Below are 27,336 nucleotides of genomic sequence, written 5' to 3' on the forward strand. Positions count from 1 at the left end.
CGCCCAGTTTTGCGGGTACTGCACATACTGCTGGATAATGCGTGAGGTATTTCCAATGGTCAAAACTACAGTGGAGATCTGAGCTGGCTCCATGGCTATGGTGCCTGCACAGGTAATCCTGGAAAAAGGGCGTGAAACGCAGGAGAGCAGAGTGGCAGCGGAAGAGGTGCTGTTCAGTTCACAATAGCCGAAAAAAGGCAGGAAATGGTTGTCTTCTGTAGCTTTCATGGAGGAAGGAGCCCAGGACAGACAACGTGGAGAAGCTCCGTAGCACAGCAAGAGCGGGAAAGCAGAGTTGGCAGCGGAAGCATTCGATAAGGAAGAGAAAGTAGATACTAGAGGTTACATAGGAAGATGAGAGGAAGTGCTAGATAGATTCATAGCAGCAGGAGAGCAGCGGTGCACCATCTGCTGAAAGCAGTATGGCATCTGCATGCCAAAAAGGCGCGAAAGGATTGTCTGCTGTAGCTTTCACAAAGGGAGGAGCGACTGACGACACACACCCAGAAACACCCGTGAGAATGTTTTTGCCCCATCATGCACTGGGGGCTTAACCCAGAATTCCAATGGGCGGCAGGGACTGCAGGAACTGTGCGATAGCTACCCACAGTGCACCACTCCGACATTCAATGCTAGCCTTGGTACTGTGGATGCACTCCGCCGAATTCACGTGCTTTAGTGGGGACATAGAAGACCAAATGTATACAATTCGAATAATTTTGTACTGTAGACGTACCCTTAGAAGGAGCAAATTATGTGTGCGTACAAATTACAGAACCACCAAATTTGAGGGAGGAGTCAGGGTTGGGGACTGTTAATCCAAAACTGACCATCTTCAGCAAGCAAGAATTACAGAAAAGTAATTATCTTTTCTCCAGGAGATACCCATCTCCAGATTCAAATATATGGAAACTGAAGAGCTACATGTGGGTGTCTCCAAAATAAAACAAATGGAACCCAGAAGTTGCAGCTTACAGAAGGAAAGAGAATGAATAGCCTGGCTTCAAACATGAAAACAGTAGCATTTCTTTTTTTAGTGGAAGGATAAGATATCTCTTCCCATGTTTTAAAACCACCACCCAAGAAGTAAGCAGAATGGCTAAACCTCCTGGTTAAAAAAAAAAAAAGTGGACAGAGATGTTTAATAGACTGCTGGCTAAGACATTTGGGCATCCCTAGACAGATTCCGTAACAGAACCTATTCCCTTAAAATTATCTGAATTTAGATGTGTGTCTTGATGTCAGAACAAAGCAACGGTTTGTCCATAATGACATGTCTGCTCTGCCTGTCTCTGGCATTAAGGGGTCTGAATTTAGCTGCCAAGGTTGTTCTGCCCCAAAATGTCCTTATAGCTTGGCAGCAGTTCAGCTATTGTTCTTGTAGTAATAAGTGAATCTACTGCATTACCGTCAAATGAAATGAGCTAAACTGACACTAATCTGCACCAGATTAAGCTCAGCGACCTTGATTCTGGTCCTTCAAGGCCCTAGTTGATTCAGACTGCCTTGAAGGCTACATGATGAGCGTAGAGGAGCTCAGGAGTGCTTTTAGGCATGCTGCAGGACATGATGGTGAGTTGCATCTGGACCAGATGGCACATCCTATGTAATTCAACTATATATAATTTCAGGGTATCATCCAGCTACAGACTGACTACTTCTTCAGGCCATTAGGTTATCTTTCATCAGACCTGCAAATGACCAAAAAAGGTGGCAGGGGAGGAGAGAAGGGAAAAAAACAAACCAACAAAAACAAACACATGCTTGCAGCATCAATGATCCATCAAGAAAGACTCTCACAACCTCTCCAGACCAGAATGTTCATTAGACAAGATGCAATTTCAATGCAAAATTCCTAAGAGTAGTTGCGAGGAACCCAGTGTGTCATGGCCATACTTTTATATCTAGTTGAGATGAGTGCATCTTATGTGCTGAAAAAGCATCTTCTACACTGCTTAAAGATAAGGGATAAGCAAAGCAACTGGGATGACATCAGAGAGGGGGACAGCAAAAGCTATCTAGAGTCTTCATTGGCTCCCATAACTATAGTAGCTGAGCACCAGACCAAAAGCAGAACTAGGGGGAAAAAAAAAACAAACCAACAAAACAAACCAACAAACAAATGAAAAAAACACCCTGATTTCAATCGAGCGGGACTGGGAGCTATCACAGGCTGGCTGCCGGGAGGATTGTCCCAAATACAGCAATCCCCGTCTTGGAGTATGATGATGGAAAACTGGTGACCGGTGGCTTCCGTCCCCCAGTCATTCCCAGGATCTGTACTGAGCTCTTGGCGATGTGAAGGGTTGGTCTAGGTGTTCCTGCCAGGGGGGCTGGTGCACTGGTGGGTCTGTGCCAGGCTACCGGTGAGGTACACCTTGAATCCCGCTCTTAGTGCCCAATGCCCGGGGACCGAAAAGGGTTCTGCTGAACTTGCCTCTCTGGCACTGAGGCGTGACGACTTTGGGCGGGCGGGCAGTGGCGGGACATCCCTCGTGATGGGGAGCGGTGCCGAGCTGGACCTTTGCTTCAGTGCCGGAGTGAGTGCCGACTCCATGAGAAGCGCTCTAAGGTGGTTGTCATACTCCTTTTTTAGTCCTGGGTTTGAAGGACTTGCAAATATGACACTTGTCGCTTACATGCCCTTCGCCCAAGTACCTAAGACAGCTATTATGGGGATTGCTGACGGGCATGGGCTGTCTGCAGCAATCACAGGGCTTAAAGTATGCCCCGTCCCCAGGCTGAGTGCCATTCGGGACTAACAAAGGCTTTAAGAACTACTACTAAGGGTAACTAATTCAACTACTAACTATATACAGCTAAATTACAGGTTCTGCAAAGTTCACAAGAATGGAGAAGAATTAATGTTAGCCGAAGCAGAGGACGTTCCAGCACTGTGATTGGCAGGAAGAAGGAACTGAGAGTGGGGGAGCTGGTGGCGCCCTTTATATCGTACCATGTGGGTGCCACTCCAGAGGGCACCAGAGCCGATCCCCTATGGATACTGCGAAGGGAAAAATTTCCGGCAGTGGTGCATTGGGTGAGCACACACACCTAATACGGAATGGACATGAGCAAGCACACAAAAGAAGAAGAATAGGTATTGGAGAGTGGTGTACCTGAGGCACATCTGCAACTGCCATAGGATCAAATCTGATTACCTTTGGGAATTCCTGCCAGATCTCTTAATGGAAGCAGAGTTGACAAGCTGTATCTATAGAGATGGCTATATTTGGACAACTATTGAAAAACTGTCACCATATCACAGTGGGTCAGCACCAACACAAGCCAGTTCAAGATAGTTGAACTCAAAAGGAAACAAGTTCCAAAACCCTATCCTGCCTATATTTTTAAAGTCCACATTACACCAACTTTTAAACTGACATGCAGAAGATACCGATTCACGCCAGCAGAATTGTAAAGCTTGCATCTGTAAAACTGTAGGCAAGCTTAATTAGGAGACATTTAAAGATTAAGCTCAAACATAATTTAAAGGATCTTCCTCGGTTTCTGTTACACCTGCAAAGTTCAGATTGGAGTCCAGTTGCTCACTTTCTTCTGAAGTCTACTCTTTGCAATTATTTGGACTTCTAAGTGTCTTTCAATTTAGGACTAATTGTTTGAAAGTAACTATTTGAGTAGATACACTGACATTAGCAAAGACTTCCAAATATGCACTCAAAAGCAATTTAAATACAGTTTATTCTGAAACATTCTTCAGGAAAACTAGAAAAAAATATCTACTTATTAACTCATACAATAGCACTCTTAGTAGTAATATAGGTTTCCCTCTGCAAATTTGTGGTTAACAGAATGATAAATAAAAATTCAGTTGCATAAGGTTATAGTTTCCTGTTACGTTTAATGATAGCTTCTTCACATTGGGTAAGATCTTTTTCCCTCCCCTCTATACAACCTTGACTCAAACAGCAAAGTACCAGAACCTTACAAACCAAGGATAAAAATGCAGCATTATGATTCATCTTTAGTACTTCACCAGTGGTACGCAAGTTTTCATAACTACAAAGTGGAGAAGCATTGCTACAACAGCCAAAGGTTAATTTTTTGGTAAGCATCTTATTTGATAAAGTTCTCTGAACACAGATTAACAGTATACAGCTTTTCCATTTACAGAAGCAAACCCTACAGTTAAGGTTACATATGGAATCTCATATGACTACAACCCCATTTTCTCTCATAATGTTGTAAAAAAAATTGTTCTTTGGGGGCTATAACTTTTCTTGCTTGGTTTTAACCCCAAAAAGAAGAGCTGGTTTGTGCAGTTTTGCCCCTTGATGCTGAATATTAGAAATTCAGGCCTTGTCTGCCCTGGAAGACTAATGGATTACCAGAGAATAATTCATGACACCAGCAAATCCATGAAAATTAAACCTGATTAACTGAAGAGTGGCGGTTTTTAAAATACTATTTAAAAGTCTGTTTTATTTAACAAATATTTTTACACAAACACCTAAAACAAACAGTTGAAAGAAAAACTGAACAGTACGCCTTCAACTAAGGGCCAAGAAAGTAATAGTCCATATGCATAGAGTCCTCCATGTCAAAATTCCAGCAAGACCAGAAAACTGCTATTTCTAAGGTTAAATAAGCAGAAAAATACCTTTAAAACCCCACTTTTTGTCTGTTTATATATCAGAAAGAAACAAGTGTACAACCCCAAATTCTCTTTTGTGGGTCATCTTCAGCATCAGAACAAGGTAAAACTGTAGGTATAAACAAGTTCAAACTGGAGATTTTAGGATCTTGGAAATCTTTGCTCCATTCAGCAAATTCTAACTTCTTGTTTAAAAATATCTATCTAAATCTTCTGCAAACAGTCTCTGAATCATGTATAAGATTCTTCGCTGCTCAGTTTATCCAGATATGCAGAAAGCCATCTACCTCTAAGCATTAGATGGTTGCATGAACTCACTCTAGTCCTTAAAGCAAACAATCTCAAAAGGATCAAGTTAGTGAAAAGAATAAGCAGTAACATGATTTTATAAAATAATATATGGCACAGGGAAGATTGATTGGGTGCACCTATTGTAGGAAAACCAAGGCCAAGATTTAAAGCAGTGGGTCCCTGAAGTTAAGGTCTTGAGCAAGTAGCCAGATTTTCAGTAACTTCAATGGGAGCTGCTAGGTACTCAGCACTTTTTAAAGTCAGGCAAGTGACTAAAAATTTATTTATTTTTTTTTTAAAAAGCCTACACTTTTAAGCTGCTGTTATTAAGTTTTGAACATAAGAACGGCCATACTGGGTCACACCAAAGGTCCATCTAGGCTAGTATTCTGTCTTCTGACAGTGGCCAATGCCAGGTGCCCCAGAGGGAATGAACAGAACAAGTAATCATCAAGTGATCCATCCCCTGTTGCCCATTCCCAACTTCTGACTTTTGGCCTAAGGGAAAGCTGAGAAAACTAAAGTTTAAGAGACTGCATATGTAACCCACAGAGTTAATTGCCAAGAGATGTCATAGCAAAGAACTTAAAAAGCAAGATTAGACATTCATTCTAGGATGAAAATGGATATTAATATTCACGGTGCATGACAGACTATCAGTTTTCCCCATAGGTCTCTTATTGCCAAACTGACCATTATGCTGTATTATTTTAGGTCCAGAAGGATTTTTTTATCCATAAGTGTTAATTTCATTGTACACACACAAACTGATGGAAAAAAAATACTTCTACCAATAGTTGAAACTTACAAATAGGCAAAATAAGAAAAATGCTGCTTGAGAACTTACTGGAGTTTTATTTAAGGCTATTTACTTTGTATATTTCTACATATGTTGACAATTTGTGTTTTAAAGGTCATAAAGTTTTAACTTTGAGTCTCAACATCAACTATTATTTAATATTAGAGAGACAAGGTAGGTGAAATAACAGATCTCTCTCTTCCTTAGATCCAGGAAAGGTACACAGCATCTCAGCTAAATACAAGGTGGAACAGATTGACACACATTTCACACACATTTCAAGGGAACATTTAAAGTGAAGTGGCCTGTTAACACCCCTCCAGTCATAGGGAGGGAAAGGAAGAGGGGGAGCTAGCTGTGGGGAGGGTTGGGTTGGGTTAGTGAGTTACAGCTTGTTGTAATACGCCATAAACCCAATGTCTTTATCCACTAGAGCATCATAGAACAGACCACCCAAATACACAGAGAAAACCTGCTTATTACAGAAATAAAAAGCTCTCCTACCCCTAGTTGTCGCCTAACACCCCACACTAGAACCCAAATAGCTACAACCCATACTCAATGGGGACCCCATCCTGAAAGAAATCTTTCCTGAACCACCTCTTCTGGCCTTCAAACAACCCCTCAGCCTCTCCAAGCTCATCATCAGAAGCAAACTCCTCACAAACCAGGACACACAAACTCCAAGCGGCATCAGATCTTGCCAGAACAACAGATGCAAAACCTGCAGACATATCTCTACTGCTACAATGATCAACACCTCCCACAACACACTTTTTCAAGATTCATGGGTCCTACACATGCATAGCACATGTGGTGTACCTCATCCAGTGCATTAATTGCCTTGATAACAACTGTGAGCCATGATGATTAGAGAGGTGTTAACAGGCCAGGCCTTATGACTAGACGGGTGTTAATGGGCCACTTCCCCTCAGATGGTCCCTCACATATGCGTCAGCTAGTTATGCTAGGTTTCAGAGTAACAGCCGTGTTAGTCTGTATTCGCAAAAAGAAAAGGAGTACTTGTGGCACCTTAGAGACTAACCAATTTATTTGAGCCTAAGCTTTCGTGAGCTACAGCTCACTTCATCGGATGTTATGCTAAACAATCTGTTCCGTCTTTTACTTAGCTGTGACACTTTGAGTACGTTTTCCTGACCTGAAGAAGAGCTCTGTGTAAGCTTGACTCTCACCAACAGAAGTTGGTCCAATAAAAGTTATTACCTCACCCAGCTTGTCTCTCATATCCTGGGACCAACACAGCTACAACACCACCGCATACAACAATGGAAGTTATTAAATATTGTCTGACCTTTAGTATTTTCTGCACCTGTGAAAATAAATTGATAAAAATAAAAAAAAATGCTTAAACAAACATAAAAAATAAAATTCTGCCAAGCGTAGTTATTTTCTTAAAAACATAAAAAGACCTTCCCACTGAAGCATCTGCAACTGTCCAGCAGAAGAGATGGACCATTGGTCAACAGACAACTATTACATTCTCAATTGTACTTCCTTCATGAGCACTTTCAATGACAACTTTAAACTCAGTTTCTTCCTTTCACAACAAGGAAGAGAGAGGCAGAGGGGAAGTTAAATGTGAAAAATTATGACCCCAGTCCTGCAAAGACATATGCACCCACTAATAGGGAACTGCTCATAGCGTGGGATTACTTGGTATGTAAGATTTACGCACATGCATAACTTTTGAAGGATTGTTGCCTAGGTTAATAACTAAGAAGAGAACATCTTCAAGTGGAGTTTTACCAGAATTTTCTAGTGGTCTGGTTTGTAACTTGTGGGGGCCCTAAGGATTTCATTATTATTTCTCTGTGGGAACAGCTTTCCTAGATATTTTAATACTGAACAGTTGCTCTCCGCTCTTTTCTACCAGCAATGTTTTCTTGGGGTCCACTCAAGAAGCTATTGCATCAGGGCCAGAATTAGGTTAAAGTAAGCAGATAAAAGTAGGCTACAGCCAAAAACACTAGTTTGTAACTGAAGGTAATGCTTTTGATGTATGTTAGGCATCAGTTTTAGGTTGAAATGGTTTGCACTGAAACATAGTTGGAACTGCAGTTAAAGGTCACTTTGGTGGCTACATTGTATTATTGGGTCCATTGAATAATGTGTATGCTTTATTCTGCGGTTGAAGCTACTCTACAGATATACTGATGGGGCTAAATAAATTTTCCTTAGAAGTATTTGGGAAGGCAGGGAGTAGGTTGCATGATGTCTTTGTAGTTTCACAGAGGGCAGGGACTACTGCTCACACAATAGGGTAGCTTCATGAAGCAACATTTTAGAAAAAGTCATTTGAGATCCCTGTGCCTCCAGTTGGGGAAAATACTCTGGAGGGGAAGCATGAGTGTGTACACAGCCGGGTCGAGGAGGAAGATTACATGCAGTCTCCAGCAACATACCTGTCACAAAAGGATTCAGGACACTAGTCCCCTTTACAAAGCTACAGCACTTCAAATAAAAATGCAGACCTAAAAAAAAAAAGAAAAGAAAAAAAAGACACTGAATTTTAACTTTGTCAAGGTCAAAGAGTTACAGAAATTAACTGATGCAGAAAACCCACAAGACACCCTAAAGTATTTTTTTTTCCCCATAATACTTAAAAATATTGGGGAAAGTGTGTTTCAATTTAGTATTTTCCCCGCAACCTCTTCCAGTTTGCAATACTAACAATGCTGCATTTGGACAATATGGAAATAGTGGAACAGACTAGAAATAAGAATTGAATCATCTATTGTCACTGTCCAAAATGAAGAAGAAAAGCATTGAGATAGATTGATAAGTTATATATTTAACATTCAGTTTAACGTATTAGTAAGACGCAAGTGTTTTACTTGGAATTAAAAACCTGACAATATCCTTTACAGCAGTTCCCATTCTGTGGGTTGGGACCCCAAAGTGGGTCACAATGCCATTTTAATGGGGTTGCCAGGGCTGCTGTTAGACTTGCTGGGGCCCAGGGCCAAAGCCGAAGCTTGGGGTCAAAGTCGAAGCCCGTGGCCCACAGCAGAAGCCTGAGGGATTCAGGGCTGGGTGCCAGGGCTCAGGTTACAGGCCCCCCGCCTGGGGCTGAAGCCCTTGGGCTTCGGCTTTAGCCTCTTAGCGCCCCCCCCCCCCCCCCGGCTCAGGCTTTGGTCCCCCCTCCTAGGGTTGCATAGTAATTTTTGTTATCAGAATGGGGTTGCAGTGCAGTGAAGTTTGAGAACCCCTGCTTTACAAATTAGGAGTCCCTTCTCTTCACTGATTTTGCTGTATTTGCCAAGCTCTACGTTTGTAGACCTAATGAACACACATGAAAAAAATTGTGCCTTGTTTTAGTTCTCTGAGGTATAAAGCCCCCAAAGGCTATTTTTACTTTAAGTTATAAAGTGGGGTGCCTTTTTTACATTAGCAACAATTCTTTTCTACCCTGTTTTCGATAGAAGAATGTGGCTTCTGGGGACTAGTAGTTACTTCATAAGTGTCAATAGTGAACACATTTCAGCTGCGGGGAGAAGGAATTTTTAGAATGTTTTAATTTTTTTTGAAATTCCTTGTGAATAAGTTGGAATTTTCTGCAATATTTTTAAGATGCCTGTGCGCGCTTCAGTTTCCTTCTATGCTTTCAATTGCTACCCAGTGGGTATAAAAGGGATAACGCTGAGCCTGGAACAGTGCAGGAAACAAGTGCAGAATGAACGGGTTACTAAAGAGTTGGTTGAAACTGACACAGATCAACAGAGGCTCCAGAGACAATGGAAGCTCCAAGGACCGAATGATCTATACTCAACAGCAGGAAGCTCCAGCAAGTGGGGCGAACTCAGCATGGCCCTGCCTGGAGACAAAAAGGGTGGGAGCTGACCAGCAAGGGATGAAGGGTGGGCTTCTGGAAGAAGCTGGCTGTTCTCATGTGGCACTCTCCAAAGGGTGTGTGAGAGAGACAGGCCCTATGGTTGAATCTACTACAGCTTGGCTGGCGGAGTCCATCTGGCCAAGCCAGAGTAACATGTCTTTTACTTCACTTCTCTATGCTAACCTAAGGACTTAAAATTCTGTGTTTTAGCTGACTATTAAACCCTACTGTTTTGAAAACAATGCCTGGTGTCACTGAAAATATTTGCTGTGGTGCATTAGTCCCTGAAGAGCACAGTCTCTAATCAGGAGTCTATCTGAAATGAACAAGCTGGGCAGAGCTCATGGTATGAAGCAAGAGTGCTTGAGCCTAGAGGTTCAGCCTCAGAGGCAGAAAGGCTGTGGGGCATACCTTGAAGGAAGAGTGAGACCTCTTGGGGGTCTGCGTTACTGAAGGGGTTCCTCCAAGAGACTGTTTAAAAGCTGGGCCATAGCACTGATCCTGTGGATCCATGACATGTCTATCAACTCAAATGCTGACAAACACTTGAGAGAAGTTTTAAACAAAATTCAGAGCCCTGCACAGATACAAAGTTATATCCACAGATGCGGATATAAATTGGTATCCATGGAACCACAGGGCAGCAGTGAAAGCAAATGTGGAGCGGCTGCTGCTCCAGGAGCCAGCGCCCTGCGCCTGCAGCTCCTCTGGTGCAGCTGTACCACCCGCAGCCCCGCCCCGAGCCCTTCCACGCAGCTATCTGCATCTCCCCTCTGGGGGCGTGCGCGCCGCATGAACACAAGAGCAAGACCAGGGACAGCTGCTGGTGAACCTGGGGCCCACCTCAGTGGGTGGGGCGGGAGGCAGTACTGCTGTGCTGGAGGAGCTGTCAGCGTGGGACGCTAGCTCCTGAGAGTGGCGGCCCCCACGTTCTGCTCCTTTCGCCGCTGCAGTTCCCAGAAGTGCCCTGTGGTTCCGCTCATACCAATTAATATTGACTGATATAAATTTGTATCTGTGCAAGGCTCTAAAAATTTGAGCAGTCCACCTCTGCCCATGTTGTATTAAATACTAAAATAACCCTGTACTCCAGTTCTCTAGTTTCACAAGGAGCCCTGGTTAAAAGAACTGGTGGGGCAGGGCAGGGGGAGAGGGGGTAGAATCTTAAAAAAGACATGAAACCTTTTTTATATGTGAACATGTGGAACACTCCGTTTTCAGGTCATCTAACAACCAGATGCATAATAGAATATTGGTCTGGAACCCAAAACAAAAAAGTAGTTTCAAATTAATCAAGTTGTTGGTGCATGAAAGGAATGTCTAGTTACATAAAATGCCTGGCTGTTTCTGATACAGCCTTGGTAGTTGTAAGTGCCTAAAATTGGCTTTAAAGAGGACTTGGGGAAGCTGAAGTTTCACTTCTGGTGGTGGGGTTTTTTGTTTTTTGTTTTTGTTCATTTGGGAGAACTTTCTATAGGGATATGAATGTAACTGAATACTTCTGATTTTGGCACAGAAACATACTATTAGTCTCAGTAAAAAAGTGACATGTAGACAATGCTCAGTTTCTAATTTACGAAGCTTAAATGATTCTGAGTTTTTGATAAACCTTGACCTAGAAAGAAAAGCAGTTGTTTAATAGACTACTGAATATCTTTAACCTTTCATTGCATTTCATAGCAAAATCTGTATTAAATTGTAGGATGAGGTAGTACAAGGAAAGCCACACCACATTCCTCCCTCAAATTCAAGAGTTCGCCACACATTGCTACTATTGTTGTCTTACAATCCTTCTGTAGGGACTTTGTTACAGTTGCGTCATGAATACGCTACAATTAAAACACTATTCTGACTGACACCGAGCACAGTTCCTGCTAGCCAAGTGCTATTTCCCTGACAGTAGGCCTTGTTTACACTAGAGAAGGTTTTACAGACTATTTCTTCTATTAACACCACCAGTTCAGTTCCACCAGCATTTACAACACTGAGATGCATACTAGTAACATTTTAGGCACCTTGTCAATCAGCCTTGCTCTGAGTGGTTAGATGACATTGCTTAAAATGCTGATGGCTCATCTATGCTAGGGACTTGTCTACACTAGGAATAAACGTGTATTAACACAAGCATTGAAACCCAAAGTAGACTAGGCAAATTTTAACATGTTAGCTGGTTGGGTTTCAATGTTCAGTTAGAATGTTCAATCTGTACAGGAAGAAAAGAAGTACTAGTGGCACCTTAGAGACTAACCAATTTATGTACAGGGTTTAGTAAGACAATGCACAAAAACAACATACCTGACACAATCAGGAAAACATGAAATGCTAATGCCTCAGCCTTGGAGATTCCACCACCTCCTTTCTTGATCACTTTGACCACCACCACCAACCTGCCTATCACTCAGGCCCATAGCCTGACTTGAATCTCTCTCTAGGTCCTCATATCCAAGATATATCTAAATATTGCCAATTCTTTCTCTGTAACATCTCTAAGATATGGCCTTTCCTATCCATCCACACAGCTAAAACTCTCATCCAATCTCATCTCGATACTGCAACATTCTTCTCACCAGCTTTGAAAAATGCAATCTTCCCCCACTCATACCCATTCAGAATGCTGCTGCAAAGATAATTTTCCTAGCTCATTGCTATAACCATGTCACCCCTATCTCTGAACCCCTCCACTGGCTCCCCCTTCTCTGTTGCATTTCCCAAACCTGAAGATGAGCTCTGTGTAAGCTCGAAAGCTTGTTTCTCTCACCAACAGAAGCTGGTCCAATAAAAGATATTACCTCACCCTCCTTGTCACTCTGATATGATACACAGTCAGTTCAGGAGTTGATCAGGAAGGAGCAATAACCACACCCCCTTTCTGTATGGCATGTGAGGGAGCAGAACCAGGACTGAAGGGGCGGGGCAGTGATCCCTACAGGCCCAATTCCCTCCGGGCCATCAGGGAGAGAGAAAGCAAGATAAGGTTAATGGGGGCAATGGCCTGACAGACCCCTCTCCCTCTATGACAATGGGATGATCAGCAAGACTTTGGGGGAGGGGAGCAGCATTCAGAGGTCGCTCTTGCCCTGAGAAAGGACACAATGGGAAGAGCAGATCTCAAAGACCTGCCTCCTTCTAAGATGGGCAGGAAAGGAGTGGAGGTAACAGCAGGTACATCTGGAGACAGTGATGGGGCGGGGGAGACGCACATCTGGAGACAGGGATCGACGGGGGGGGCGGCAGGGACAGAGGGATTGGAGGCCAGCTAGGGCTCAGGCCCGTCTCCCGGAGGGGAGAAGCTAGTGGGAAGCGAAAGGAGGCCACAGGCCCGTCTCCCGCGGGGGGGGGAGGGGAGGGAGAAGCGAAAGGAGGCCACAGGCCCGTCTCCTGCGGGGGGAGGGGGGGGAAGCGATGGAGAAGGGAAGGGAGGCCACAGGCCCGTCTCCTGCGGGGGGAGGGGGGGAAGCGATGGAGAAGGGAAGGGAGGCCACAGGCCCGTCTCCCTCTGGGGAGCGGGGCTGCCTAGGTCGCGAGGGAAGAGGTGGCTGGGACAGGCCCGTCTCCCTCGGGGGGCCCAGGATGTTGGGGGGAGGTCGGACCCTGCTTCCCGTGTGGCAGGGGTGGGTGGGGGCGGGGCAGGCTCCCGTGTGGGCTCTGCGACGCTGGGGGGCCGGGCCTGGCTCTCAGGGGACTGGGGGAGCTCCGGCCCGGGCTCCGCGCCCCGCAGGGAGCCGACTTCCCAGGGTTCGGGTCCCTTGTCACCTGCCGCCCCGGCTCGGCGGTACGTTGCCGGGGGCTCAGCGCAGAGCGGGCGGCCGGGCGCCCCTGGGTCCCGATCCCAGCAACCCCTGCCCACCATACTCACCCTCCTTAGGGGCCGATCTGGAAACTCCACACGGAGCCGGCACGGCCCACCCCTGCCGCCCAGTCATTGGCGAGGCCACAGCCCTTCCGGCTCGCTGATTGGACGGCATGAATATCAATTAGCAGGCCGTTTGACTTCGCCCTCACCTTCCGTCCGGCCCCGGTGCACGGTGGGAGTTGTAGTTCTCAGGGCGTGATGCTCAGGCCTCAGCGTAAGTCTCGCAGTTCCAGTCTAGGGAAGAACTTGGGTGACAGGTGTCAGCTGGACAGAAGGTTTGAATGGGGCTCTCTGGGTGCCTGGCTAGCCCTGGGGCAGTCGGCAGTGTGGCCACATAATATGTGAGCTCCCCAGACCAGCCTGGGCAACCAGCTGAACTAGAAACTCTCAGATGCCAAAGGCTCCCCAGGTTTACCGAGAGAGATGCTGTCCCGCAGAGACATCTGTCACCGTCCACCTTGGCTACCACAGCCCCAAACCTCCCATACACACTGTCCTTCTTAGCTGTCTCACAGGTAACCTCCAGAGCCCCACCACCACCACATACACATCAGAGCTAACAATACCCTGCACTGGATGCTTGGGTTGGGCATGGACCTCAAGCTGGCCCAAATGTGGAATTCCTGGTTTGTGAGAAGTTTCAGCGTTTGAAATTTGGTATCATTCTGAGACTAAGATTGAGAGACCTGGCCAGAGCTGGGTCTCCTTGGGCTTCCAGGCACTTGGCTCCACGGAAATGAGCCTGGAAGCTCTGAAAGCCCTGATTTGAGTCAGAGTTCTTAGGGCTTGCAGACTCCATGCTACGGAGCCAGGAGCCAAGCCACGGTTACAGTCAGGTTTCCAGGCCTGCCAAGCTCCTGGCTCCACAGCAAGGAGCTTGGAAGTCCTGGCATGACACATCTGTCCTGGAGCTGTGGACATGGGAGGCCTGTTGTCCCAGGCCACAGGGTTGACTGTGCTGGGGCTCCCCAGCAGACATTGTATTAAGGGAACTAGGCAGGTTTCCATCAGAACCCTGGCTGCAAGTGCATTGAACTTGACTTGCTTTTGCAAGAAAATTCAGGTTAGATGAACCAGCATTTTCTGACTAAAAGTTTAATTGGAAAATTTCTGACCAGCTTCAGGTGGACCACTTCCTCCTTGAGGTGGAAATAAGGATTCCCTCAGTAGAAAGGCAAGAAGAAACCACCACCATGATGTAGATCTTGGATTCTGCCACAATCCAAAACTTACTCATGGAGAGTTGCCTAGGCAGAGTTCTCTAAGGCACAGAAGTGTTAGTGAGACACTACAGCCAACTCTTGTGATTAGTTGGTGTATTTCGTAAAGCCACAACTGCTCGTGGCAGAGGTTGCATGAGGCTTGTAGTTTTTACTTGAAAAAAGTAAATTTCTAGGCTAGCCTTCATGTTTATAGAGAAAAGGTTGAAAATGTAAAGCAAGTGCACCCCCTCACAGCTTGGAAACCAGAAGGTAAATATAAAGAAACCAAAATGTATTATTATTTTTTATTAATCTCATGACTTTTAAACCAATCTCATGGTTTTTGGGGACCTGGATCATGATTTTTGAACAGAGGGAGTGGATGTAGAATTGCCAACTCCTTGATACTGAATTCTGGGGTTGAGAGTAGGCAGTCTAGTTTAAGAAGTTATTTGACATCCAGGAAAATATCGTGTTCCTTGTCTGTCCAATCAAAACAGCTCAAATTTTGATTATTAAATACTTGTAATGAATTAGCTGTGAACATCCCATATGTCAAGAATTATTCACAGAAATTACATAGTGAATAATTTTGAACAATTAATACATTTTGGAAAATCACAATCTGTATACAGACAATATGTGAACAGAAAAAAGAAGCAAAATTTATAGAACAAATGATTCATTATGAATTATCTACCCAGCTTTAGCTTCAGTTCAATATGATGAGGATACATCATTGTCACAATATGTTGCAACGTGCCAATGCAGTGTGTGGACCTAAACATAGGATGTAAATCTGACACTCAGATATCTGAGATTGTCACAATCAAGGTGGTTAACCTTGGTTTTATCCTTGTGCTCTGCTATGATTCACCCATCACTGTAAAATAATGAGTCTATATAAAAAAGTGAGAATCACATTGATTCATCCCCTAAATTCTCTATTCCTCCCTTGACTTATTGGGTTATCCAAGTAAGTTATGTGCATTGTGTCCTAAGGTAGCAAGAACCAGGCTGATCACAACTTCTGGTAGGGAATTCCACAGCCTAGGGTTCTCCAGTGAGAGCACTCTTCCTCCAGCCTTCTTTGAATTTCATCTGGAGGACACCTTCCGCATTGTCATGCTTGCTTGCTGCTGCCAGGGGCGTGGGGCACAGAAGGAGAGATGGTCACTGAGATAGCTTAATCCTGACTCTTGGGCTTTGAATATCAGGAACAGTATCTCAGAGGAAGTAAGCCACAGTGTGATGGCCTGTGGCAACATCCACATAGCCTTCCTGATCAGTTCTGTGTCTTTAACTTTCTTTCACTCTCAAAATGCTAGGTACAGCTGCATATTTAAAGGGTGCTATTCAACTCCATAACATCTCAGGGTTCTGACTGTTAGCGTCACTATTTGTATCATGGTAGCACTGAGTGGTCCAAGTCAAGACTGGGCCCAGTGTGTTGGGTGTTGGACAAACACAAAGGAAAATATAGTCCCTGCCCCAAAGAGCTTGTCAGCATAGGCTATTGCTCAACCTTTTACAGGCCTCATTTTCACAGTTCTCTCTCTGACTGATCACACTGTCCAACTCTTTCTCTCTCAGCATTGCCACTACTACTCCTTTCTCCCTGAATTGTTCCTACTGAACTCCTGCATCAATGTTACACTGGCTTCCTGATACCCTTTAAACCCCATTGGCTCGATAGAACTCTTCAAATCATCTGCAGTATTTCCAGAGATAGCAACATTTTTGATGAATTAAAAATACAGCACATTTCATAAGTATTGCAGATACTGGGAAAGATTTTCACAGCTAGATGGCAACAAAAGAATTCCTTAACCCATTAGATTTCCTTTGGTAGAGAGGAGGAATTGTAATGCTGTATGAGCATTAAGAGCAGCTCCCTATATTTTAATGTCAGATACAATCTGATTCAATTTCAATATTTGCAATGGCAATAATTAAATATCTTGTAACTGGCACACATTTAAGATAGAAATACATTACATATTCTTACTGCTGCACAGATTTTAACTGAGATTTACTTCCCCTCTGGCATTATGCTGACACAGTCTTATGACTCGAAGGTTCATTTATGGAAACAGCATAGAAATGATCATAGATGTCAAATTAATTCTAGGTGACTAACAGCGTTTTGATTTTTTCTGAAAACTGCTCTCTAAAGAGAATAAGGAATCTTACTTTCTCTTATCATCACTTTGAGATGAGGGGAATTTGCTTCTTGAGCAACTTCTCTTGAGTGGGACTAATATGTGCGTAAAGTTAGACCCATCCTTAAGTACCATACTGAATTGGCGTCTAAGTTGTTACAATCATCTCAGTTTTACAAGGGAGACAGAGAACCTGACTGCACTTGGAAAGTTCCTGTATTGGACCCTGGGACACAAACCTGGTTTCCTCCCTAGCTCCTCCACAACCAGTGTTGAAACTGGTTGACCTGCTGATATGGGCAGGTAACCACATTCTGTACTTCTTGTAAGATCATTGATCCCTATTCTAAACTTGGGTTGATCACATCCTGTGAAAAGCTAAATGCAGAAGTAAAAATTCTGTTTGTTTCACATATTTTTACTTTTTATTTCAGAAAATGAACATAGCAAACAACTGGCATAGCATATAACAATGGCAGGGTATACATTCAAAGTCCTCTCTATAACATTCTTACCTGTTAGTTTGTCACCATAAACAAATTGCAAGGTAAATATTTAATCTATTACATGTTTTAATTCTAAATGGAAAAATGTCCCAACACAGATTTAAAATACAAGTTACCAAATTCTGCTTCGGTTATGCCGGTGCCAACCGTAATTTGACTCTGCAGCCTACACATATTAGAAAAAGGTCTAAATTCAACCCTGGCATTAGCAGTCACAATAGGAAGTGCTCCCATCTTCACCAGGTCTGGATTTCTTCCAGAGTCATTTCATTTTACGTATTATCTCAATATACAAGAAGTGGCTCCAATTCTTGCGGCCTGATATGCAGCCATTTTCTGAGCTGTTTCTCTGGACATTAAGCCATTCTGAAGCATCTTGAACTGTTGTTCCCGACTCTCTTCCATCTCTTTCCAGTGGGGCTCTTGTAGAGAGTTCTGCAGAAATGAAAGACAGATTATCATAAGACAAACATGAGTAACTAATCAGATTATGGAATGAATTTTCACACAACAATCTGGATGGCTGGCAGACAAATATTCCATTTGATACCATGACTGGGGCAAGCACAGCAACTTCATAATGGCCGTGATGAATAGAAACAAACTTAGGTTGGGTGCCCAATTTGTTTAATCTACAAGGGGTTCTCACAAGAATTTTTTTGGTGGCCTTAGAGTGCAGCCACCAGCTCTTGCTGGTGGCTACGCTGAAAATTTTTCCTAAAATACTTAATTAACTTTAGGAAAAACAAATAAATATGCACATATCCATGTCCAAATCATTGTAATTTATTTATGGAGGGGTTTTTTTCAGACTCAGAAATAATGTACAGTTGTCTCTATTCTTTACTGGGCCTAAACAGAATAGAAACAAAATAAGCTGCTTTGCACATTCTTCTCTTTTTTGTTGTTGTTTCTTTTGTTTTCTTGGTTCCTTTTTTTTTTTTTTTTTAAGACTTGCTATCTAGTAAGTCTGCTCCTGTGAAAACTGATATTTGTAGGTTTATTAATATCGCTTTTCACAGCAGACTTACTCAGCCCTGGCAAGTCGGGGAAATATTAAGCTCTGAATGGACAGGTGGGTAGGGAGGCAGCAGGGGCCAGGAGCAGTGGAGGGTTGGGGAAGGCAGCGGGGACCATGGGCGATTGGGGGAAGGGGTTGCGCTCGGGGCCGGAGCCCAAAGCCCCGCGGCCAGGGGATGGAGCCCAAAGCCCTGCGTCTGGAACCCCAAATACCATGGCTGAAGCCTGCCGCCCAACGTCCAAGAGCTGAAGCCAGAAGCCTGAGCCCCACTGCCCCTTCCCTTGGAAAGGGGGGAACTCACACTGGCTGCTTGCTACTCTGGTTTTTCTGGCTCCTGATGGGGGCAGGGCGCAACCCCTACTGTTGGCCCCAGGGAAGGGGGCGAATGCTTTGCCTCCCCCTCCAATCGCTGCCCAGGACGCTGTGGCCACAAAAAAAAAAATCCTGGTGGCCACATTTGAGAAACGCTGACTAGATTGAGCACAGATATAACACTGTACAAAATCTGAGGCCAAGACAAAACCAAACTACATTTGAATTGTTATGCTCCTTTGTCTCTTTCTTATGTTACCTCCCTCTCAGAAGTTTATCCTGGTAGTCCTATTTCAACACTCAGATGCATACATCTATCTCCTATATCAAACTTTACAGTGTTCTGATTCAACGGTTAGATTCACAAAGACAGTATTCCAGAAAAGCCCAGCACAGACAGACAAAGTGACGTTATCATCTAATTGCCACCAACAATGCTAGAACAACTTCTCTCTTTTACAACACATTTGTCTTCAGTTTTCTAAAGTGTAATATACATTCTATTTTGTTATTAATTTAAAAGTGTTAAAAATATGTGTGTGGAGCAAATTCTGCCCTCATTCACACGTGCACAAACCCACTGAGTTCAAAGTGCTTACATAGCTGTAAGTGAGGCCAAAATTTGGTCCTGGCACTTCAACACCAAGAGGGGATTTTCTACTTTCAGTGTATTCAGGAACAGAGAGGTAAGGCACCAAAAAGGTAGGCAGTACAAATGCCATGCAGGGTGGACTATGTTGGAGTTATGGCACAGAAAGAGGGCTTACTATCCTGTGCCGGACATACTGGACCAATTTCTGCTCTAAATTAAGTGCATCCAACTCAATTGGACTAAATGGGTGCGGGATGTAAGAATTTGCTTTGTTCTCTGAAATAAAACTTGGCCAGAGCTGTGTAGACCCAAGCAGCAATGATGGGGACTAGAGCAAACCTAATATCTTCTGCTAACCTGTGTTTTATTTATACTTTATATTGAATTAAAAAGTGATCTTTACAGCTATGTGCCTTAGGAGTTGAGTGGAAGGAAGAGGAAGAGGACTAGCATCTTGTGATATTTAAAGTGTAAAGTTAAACAAAACAAAAGAGTAGAACTTCACAACAGTTATGGAACTCTTATGCTTCAAATGATAGCTGCATTTACACTCATATTCTACCATTATACTGTCAAGGATCCTATCTATAGGTTTCTAATTCTTTTCTATTTATTTCAAAATGTGTCTTACTCTTTGTAGTGATTTGAATATTTTTATTACACTGCAGTTTTTCTTTGAGGCCTCTAATTATTGCATCTGCACTTCTGTAGGCCTGGATTCAGCAAAGGATTGAAGCATGTGTTTAAGGCCTCTATTCGGGAAAGCACCCATATTTAGGGCACACTTAAATACTCTCCTGAATAAAGCCCCAAATACTTTTCTTTGCTGAAAAGGGATGGACTTAAGTATGTGCTTAAAGTTAAGCAAATGCTTAAGTGTTTTACAGGATTTGTCCCTTAAATGGAGATTCTGAAGCTGCAGTAAGCAATCCTGTGAAAGGCTTATATCAGCGGTTCTCAAACTGTGGGTCGGGACCCCAAAGTGGGTTGCAACCCCATTTTAATGGGGGTCATCAGGGCTGGCATTAGACTTGCTTGGGTGTGGAGCCAAAGCCCGAGCCCCACCACCCGGGGTTGTGTAATTTTCATTGTCAGAAGGGGGTCACAGTGCAATGAAGTTTGAGAACCCCTGGTTTACATTATTGTACACCTCTACCCCGATATAACGCAATCTGATATAACGCGGGTTCGCATACAACACGGTAAAGCTGCCAGGCCGGGCCGGGGCCGAGGGTTGGCAGGGCTGGCTCTACTGTTTTTGCCGCCCCAAGCAGGACAACTGAAGACAGAAGCTGCCACCGAATTGCCGCTGCCGCGGAAAGACAAATGCCGCCCTGATGGCACACGGACTGCCTCCCCTTTCACAGTGCTGCCCCAAGCACCTGCTTGGAATGCTGGTGCCTGGAGCTGGCCCTGGGGGTTGGATAAGGGGCAGAGGGTCTCGGGGGGCGGTCAGGGGCTCCCCTCCCCAGGGTCTGGGAGGCAGGAGCTATGGGGGGCACTTTTGGGGGCCCCACAGTCCCAGAGTGGCCTGGGAGATTAGCGGAGGGCTGGGAGCAGCCCGCTCTGCTTCCCTCGCCCCGGCCCCAGCCGTGTCACTCGGGGGAGGGGGCTTGGGGGAAGGGATCCCCCCGCACTCACCGGCAGCAGCGGAAGCAGAGCAGCCCGGTCCCAGACCACTCCACTCTGCCAGCTCCCAGCCACACAGAATCATAGAATATCAGGGTTGGAAGGGACCTCAGGAGGTCATCTAGTCCAACCCCCTGCTCAAAGCAGGACCAATCCCCAGCTAAATCATCCCAGCCAGGGCTTTGTCAAGCCTGATCTTAAAAACCTCAAAGGAAGGAGATTCCACCATCTCCCTAGGTAACACATTCCAGTGTTTCACCACCCTCCTAGTGAAAAAGATTTTCCTAATATCCAACCTAAACCTCCCCCACTGCAACTTCAGACCATTACTCCTTGTTCTGTCATCAGCTACCACTGAGAACAGTCTAGATCCATCCTCTTTGAAACCCCCTTTCAGATAGTTGAAAGCAGCTATCAAATCCCCCCTCATTCTTCTCTTCCGCAGACTAAACAATCCCAGTTCCCTCAGCCTCTCCTCATAAGTCATGTGTTCCAGTCCCCTAATCATTTTTGTTGCCCTCCGCTGGACTCTTTCAAATTTTTCCACATCCTTCTTGTAGTGTGGGGCCCAAAACTGGACACAGTACTCCAGATGAGGCCTCACCAATGTCGAATAGAGGGGAACGATCACGTCCCTCGATCTGCTGGCAATGCCCCCACATATACATCCCAAAATGCCATTGGCCTTCTTGGCAACAAGGGCACACTGTTGACTCATATCCAGCTTCTCGTCCACTGAAACCCCTAGGTCCTTTTCTGTCGAACTGCTGCCGAGCCATTCGGTCCCTAGTCTGTAGCGGTGCATGGGATTCTTCCGTCCTAAGTGCAGGACTCTGCACTTGTCCTTGTTGAACCTCATCAGATTTCTTTTGGCCTAATCCTCTAATTTGTCTAGGTCCCTCTGTATCCTATCCCTACCCTTCAGCGTATCTACCTCTCCTCCCAGTTTAGTGTCATCTGCAAACTTGCTGAGGGTGCAATCCACACCATCCTCCAGATCATTTATGAAGATATTGAACAAAACCAGCCCGAGGACCGACCCTTGGGGCACTCCACTTGATACCAGCTGCCAACTAGACATGGAGCCATTGATCACTACCCGTTGAGCCCGACAATCTAGCCAACTTTCTATCCACCTTATAGTCCATTCATCCAGCCCAGTGCTCCACTTCCCGCTGCAGGTGAGTGCGGGACCTTTCCCCAACTCCCCCCCACCCCCCAGCGACACAGCTGGGGCTGGGGCAAGGAAAGCAGAGCGGGCTGGGACCATGTCGCTCTGCTTCCCGCTGTCAGTGAGTGTGGAGGGCGTCCTTTCCCCAACCTCCCCGCACTCACCGGCGGCGGGAAGTGGAGTGGAGCGGGCTGGGGCCACATTGCTCCACTTCCCGCTGCTGCCGGTGAGTGCCTGTCAGGGGGTGGGGGTTGTGGATAGGGGTCAGAGCATTCAGGAGACAGGGAGCAGTGGGGTTGGGTAGGATGTAGGGTCCTGGGGGTGATTAGGGATGGGGATCTCTGGAGGAGGCAGTAAGGGAACAAGGAACGAGGGGGGGGAGGGGGCCAAAGCAAGTTCAATATAACGCGGTCTCACCTATAACGCGGTGAGATTTTTTGTCTCCTGAGAACTGCGTTATATTGGGGTAGAGGTGTACTATTTATATCTGAAAAATACAGCTTTCCCCTAGGCTGTGAATTCATCTCTGCCAAGTCTCCTAACAAAATAGGCTATAGTTATTATTTCAACAGATAGGAAGATTAGAGATAAATGGGCCAATCACAAGTTCACGGCAACTGCACCTGTATTTCCCCTTTGTGGTCCCTCAAGGGTACCCCTCTAGGTTCCTGGTTCCCCAGCAATCACCTCTGTTGGGTAGACACTCACATCTCTATCCCACCAAACCAAGATTTTTCCAGGCTGCACAGTTCCCTGTCTACACGAAGTGATATTCCCCACAAGCCAGACTGCCTAAATAGGCGAGCATCTATGCTTTGGTTTCTCTCCAGAGGCTATGAACAAGGTAATGGACTGCAGTTATAAGTTAGCACACAGCTCTTTAGAAGCAAGCACATTTATTTTTAAGGGAAAAGCATTACAGAGAAAACATATTAACAACAATAAAAGAACCTATGTGCAAGCCAGAAAGTGCACCTGAAGTTACCCCAACTCCAACCTCGGGGTCTGGTAGGTGTCAGTCCTACAAAATGCACAATTGGTTTTCCCCCATGATTACAAGTTCATAACTGTCTCAGTGTCAAAATCAGAATAACCATGAATAGTTCAGTCTTTCCTTATTCTGCATGGACCTTTGATCTGGGCCTCATGTAACAGGTGATCAACAGACAATGCCCGCTCCTCAGGGTGCAGCTTCAAAAGTCTGAGTTTCTGCATAACTGAAGCTGGGGAATTTGCATTCACCTCCCCCTAGGTATTCCCCAGGAAAACCACTTACCACTATTTGTTCCTAAAGTCCATTCTTGTCTGGCACATTATTCAAAATAGTCCTTTGTAACCCCAAGTCTCACAACCATTACATCTCTCCCCTTGAGAAGTTACATACAATTCTGGCCCACAACAAGAAATAAACCATTCATTTAATACAGTGGACCCCAAAGATACTTAACTTAATTCAATAAGGTCTCCCAAGAATATTGCAAGAAATTGCCACATCTGTCACACTTCCATTGTGCTAACTGAAACTTTTAAAAAAAGATCCCATTATGACTATTTATTGTAAAACTTATTTACTTACTCCATATGACTCCCAAGATCTCCCTGGCCCTGCACCATCTTTCTGGGGTGTAATCTTTAAGATTTCAGCTTGCTTTTTACGCTCCATAGTTTTCTCTATAATCTTTTTCTGCAGATCTAAAACACGTTCATCTTTCACAGGTCCTTCAGTTAACCGGGACTTTATTTTCTTCTCTTCCTGCCTGAAAGGTCAAAAATAAAGAAAAAAGGGGGGAAAATAGATGGACAAGATCTACAAAATAAATCCAATCCAGATTATTTAGAATCAAAATATATTACTTTGCAAATCATGAGTTAATGCACCAGCCTTTTACCTCTGGTGACCAGTTAGATTCAAATCAGGTTTACATTATATGAGGAAATGAATGTGGTGTTCTCAGCTTGATTCCTGTTGTTCACATAATACCACTAACCAATATGAAACAATTCAGCATAATCTGAAGTCCCTTCTCAGTGGATGCAAGGACTATAATATAATATGTCTATATTGCAGCTGGGGTGTGTGAATGGTAGCTTGTGTAGACGTACCCATGCTAGCTGTTCGGTAGCTAGCTTGCTAAAAATAGAGGTGAGGACACCGTAGTACAGTCTTCAGTACATGGTACATACTCACGTGTACAGCCAGTACTGAAGCCTGAGCCACAGAGTCCTCACTTCTATTTTTAGTGCACTAGCTAGAGTATGGCTAGTGTGGATACATCTACAGAAGCTTCCATTCACACCCTCACTGTAATGTAGATGCACCTAGGGCAGTGGTCCACAAACTTTTTATCTCAGTCCCCACTATCCCCTTTCCACACTCCACTCCTGGCCCACTGGAGCTGGGGTTGGGAGCATGGCTGCGGCTCTGAAAGGGGGGGACATGGACAGGTGTAAGGGGGCCGAGGCTGGGGCCATAGTTTGGAGCAGGGCTGGGAGCAGAGCCTTGTCCAGGGGCCAAGGCTGGGAGTCGGGCCCTGGCATGGGGCTGAGAGCAGAGCCCTGGGTGCAGGGCCAGCAACTGGGGCCGGGGCCAGGAGCAGAGCTGGATGGCGCTCCCTCCCCGCCCCCCATGGGGGCTAGCCAAGGCCCCAGCTGCACCCCCTGCAAACATTCCTCTGTGTTCCCCTGGGGGGGGTTGCACCCCACAGTTTGGGGACCTCTGAGATAGGGTGACCAGATAGCAAGTTTGAAAAATCGGGACAGAGGGTGGGGGTAAAAGGCACCTATATAAGACAAATATCGGGATTGTCTTTATAAAATCGGGACATCTGGTCAACCTAGATGTACCCTAATGGTGTAGAAGAGACAATGTAGCACTAAAGTAACAAATAAGAGAGTGGAAGAAACGCTGGAGTAGCTACTTTATTTTACACTCTCCTGCTGTTCCCCCCCCCCCCCCGCTACCTCTACTCTGCTACCCCCTTGGAGTGTAAGTTGTATCAGTTTATGCTCACTTAGGGCTTGTCTATATGAACACGTAGTTCACAGTGAGCAGAAGTGTAAACCTATCTTGCCCTAGCTTGCATACTGAAGCTACATCTACACTTACTGGTAGATTGGTATTGCTATGATCAGTGCAGCGGTGTTGATTTAGCGGCTCTAGTGAAGACCCGCTAAATCGATCTCAGAGTGCTTCCAGTCAACTCTGGTACTCCAGCTTCCTGAGAAGCGTAAGGGAAGTCATCTCCCATCACCACAGCATGGTACAGGCACCGCGGTAAGTTGACCTAAGCTATGTCAACTTCAGTTACGTTATTCACATAACTGGAGTAGCATAACAGGTCGACTTACCCCAATAGTATAGACAAGGCCTAACTGTCCATCTGAACTGCTGCTGGGAACTAAACATTTCCTGGTGCACTTTAATCTACTCTTGTTTCAAAACTAAATGTTTATATAGACAAGTCCTTACTTCCTATAACCTCAACTTATTAACACCCCTTGTTGGATAGTGTTCTCCGACTGATTTATGAATGTTATAATTCTTGACATCTGATTTGTGTCCATTTATTCTTTTACGTAGAGACTGTCCAGTTTGACCAATGTACATGGCAGAGGGGCATTGCCGGCACATGATGGCATATATCACATTGGTGGATGTGCAGGTGAACGAGCCTCTGATAGTGTGGCTGATGTGATTAGGCCCTATGATGGTGTCCCCTGAATAGATATGTGGACACAGTTGGCAACGGGCTTTGTTGCAAGGATAGGTTCCTGAGTTAATGGTTCTGTTGTGTGGTGTGTGGTTGCTGGTGAGTATTTGCTTCAGGTTGGGGGGCTGTCTGTAGGCAAGGACTGGCCTGTCTCCCAAGATTTGTGAGAGTGATGGGTCGTCCTTGAGGATAGGTTGTAGATCTTTGATGATGCGTTGGAGAGGTTTTAGTTGGGGGCTGAAGGTGACGGCTAGTGGCGTTCTGTTATTATCTTTGTTGGGCCTGTCCTGTAGGAGGTGACTTCTGGGTACTCTTCAGGCTCTGTCAATTTGTTTCTTCACTTCAGCAGGTGGGTATTGTAGTTGTAAGAATGCTTGATAGAGATCTTGAAGGTGTTTGTCTCTGTCTGAGGGGTTGGAGCAAATGCGGTTGTATCATAGAGCTTGGCTGTAGACGATGGATCGTGTGGTGTGGTCTGGGTGAAAGCTGGAGGCATGTAGGTAGGAATAGCGGTCAGTAGGTTTCCGGTATAGGGTGGTGTTTATGTGACCATCGCTTATTAGCACCATAGTGTCCAGGAAGTGGATCTCTTGTGTGGACTGGTCCAGGCTGAGGTTGATGTTGGGATGGAAATTGTTGAAATCATGGTGGAATTCCTCAAGGGCTTCTTTTCCATGGGTCCAGAAGATGAAGATGTCATCAATGTAGCGCAAGTAGAGTAGGGGCATTAGGGGACGAGAGCTGAGGAAGTGTTGTTCTAAGTCAGCCATAAAAAAGTTAGCATACCGTGGGGCCATGCGGGTACCCATAGCAGTGCCGCTGATTTGAAGGTATACATTGTCCCCAAATGTGAAATAGTTATGGGTGAGGACAAAGTCACAAAGTTCAGCCACCAGGATTGCCGTGACATTATCGGGGATACTGTTCCTGACGGCTTGTTCCTTAGAGTGTGTATGATAACACCCATTTTTTCATGTTCTGTGTGTATATAAATCTCCTCACTGTATTTTCCACTGAATGCATCCGATGAAGTGAGCTGTAGCTCACGAAAGCTTATGCTCAAATAAATTGGTTAGTCTCTAAGGTGCCACTAGTACTCCTTTTCTTGTTCCAGATACATGATTTTGTGTCTGAATATTTGGTACTCAGAATCTAGTCACAACGAAGAGCCTGTACCAATATGCTAAGGATACTTTACATCTTTAAATTCAAATTTAGTAGATTTGTATGATGTATATTAAGTAGGGCTGTCAAGTGATTAAAAAAATTGCGATTAATCATGATTAATCGTGTGATTAACTGCACTGTTAAACAATAATAGAAAACCATTTATTTAAATATTGTTGGATGTTTTCTACATTTTCAGATATACTGATTTCAATTACAACACAGAATACAAAGTGTACATTCTCCACACCTCATCCCTCTCAGATTTTGGAAGGCATTTCAATTCTTAAATCTTGGGTAGAGTGCTATATCTTTTCTAAGAAATCTCACATTGGTATCTTTGCATTTTGGCAAATCTGCTGTGAAAGTGTTCTTAAAATGAACATGTGCTGGGTCATCATCTAAGACTGCTATAACATGAAATATATGGCAGAATGCAGGTAAAACAGAACA

General features: G+C 44.7%; 2 protein-coding genes across 3 annotated transcripts in view; both read right to left on the reverse strand.

Moving 5' to 3' along the window:
• The window catches only part of RNF4 (ring finger protein 4), a 42,118-nt gene extending 28,595 nt beyond the window's left edge, over positions 1-13,523 (reverse strand). The window contains 2 exon segments of the mRNA XM_074952069.1: positions 13,415-13,451; positions 13,453-13,523. Coding sequence (XP_074808170.1) covers positions 13,415-13,451; positions 13,453-13,523 — 108 coding nt within the window.
• Positions 13,524-17,256: 3,733 nt separating this feature from the next.
• CFAP99 (cilia and flagella associated protein 99) overlaps positions 17,257-27,336 on the reverse strand; it is a 110,711-nt gene continuing 100,631 nt past the window's right edge. Inside the window, exons 15-16 of one of the 2 annotated variants that reach the window (XM_074951798.1) lie at positions 23,583-23,763; positions 17,257-17,716 (exon numbers count right to left, since the gene is read on the reverse strand). In XM_074951798.1, the coding sequence (XP_074807899.1) occupies positions 17,561-17,716; positions 23,583-23,763 (337 nt within the window). In that variant the 3' untranslated portion in view covers positions 17,257-17,560. The remainder of the gene's footprint in view (positions 17,717-23,582; positions 23,764-27,336) is intronic. The other variant, XM_074951800.1, reaches the window with a different exon arrangement.

Source organism: Natator depressus, chromosome 4 (genome assembly GCF_965152275.1).
Source record: "Natator depressus isolate rNatDep1 chromosome 4, rNatDep2.hap1, whole genome shotgun sequence".
Classification (NCBI taxonomy): domain Eukaryota; kingdom Metazoa; phylum Chordata; order Testudines; family Cheloniidae; genus Natator; species Natator depressus.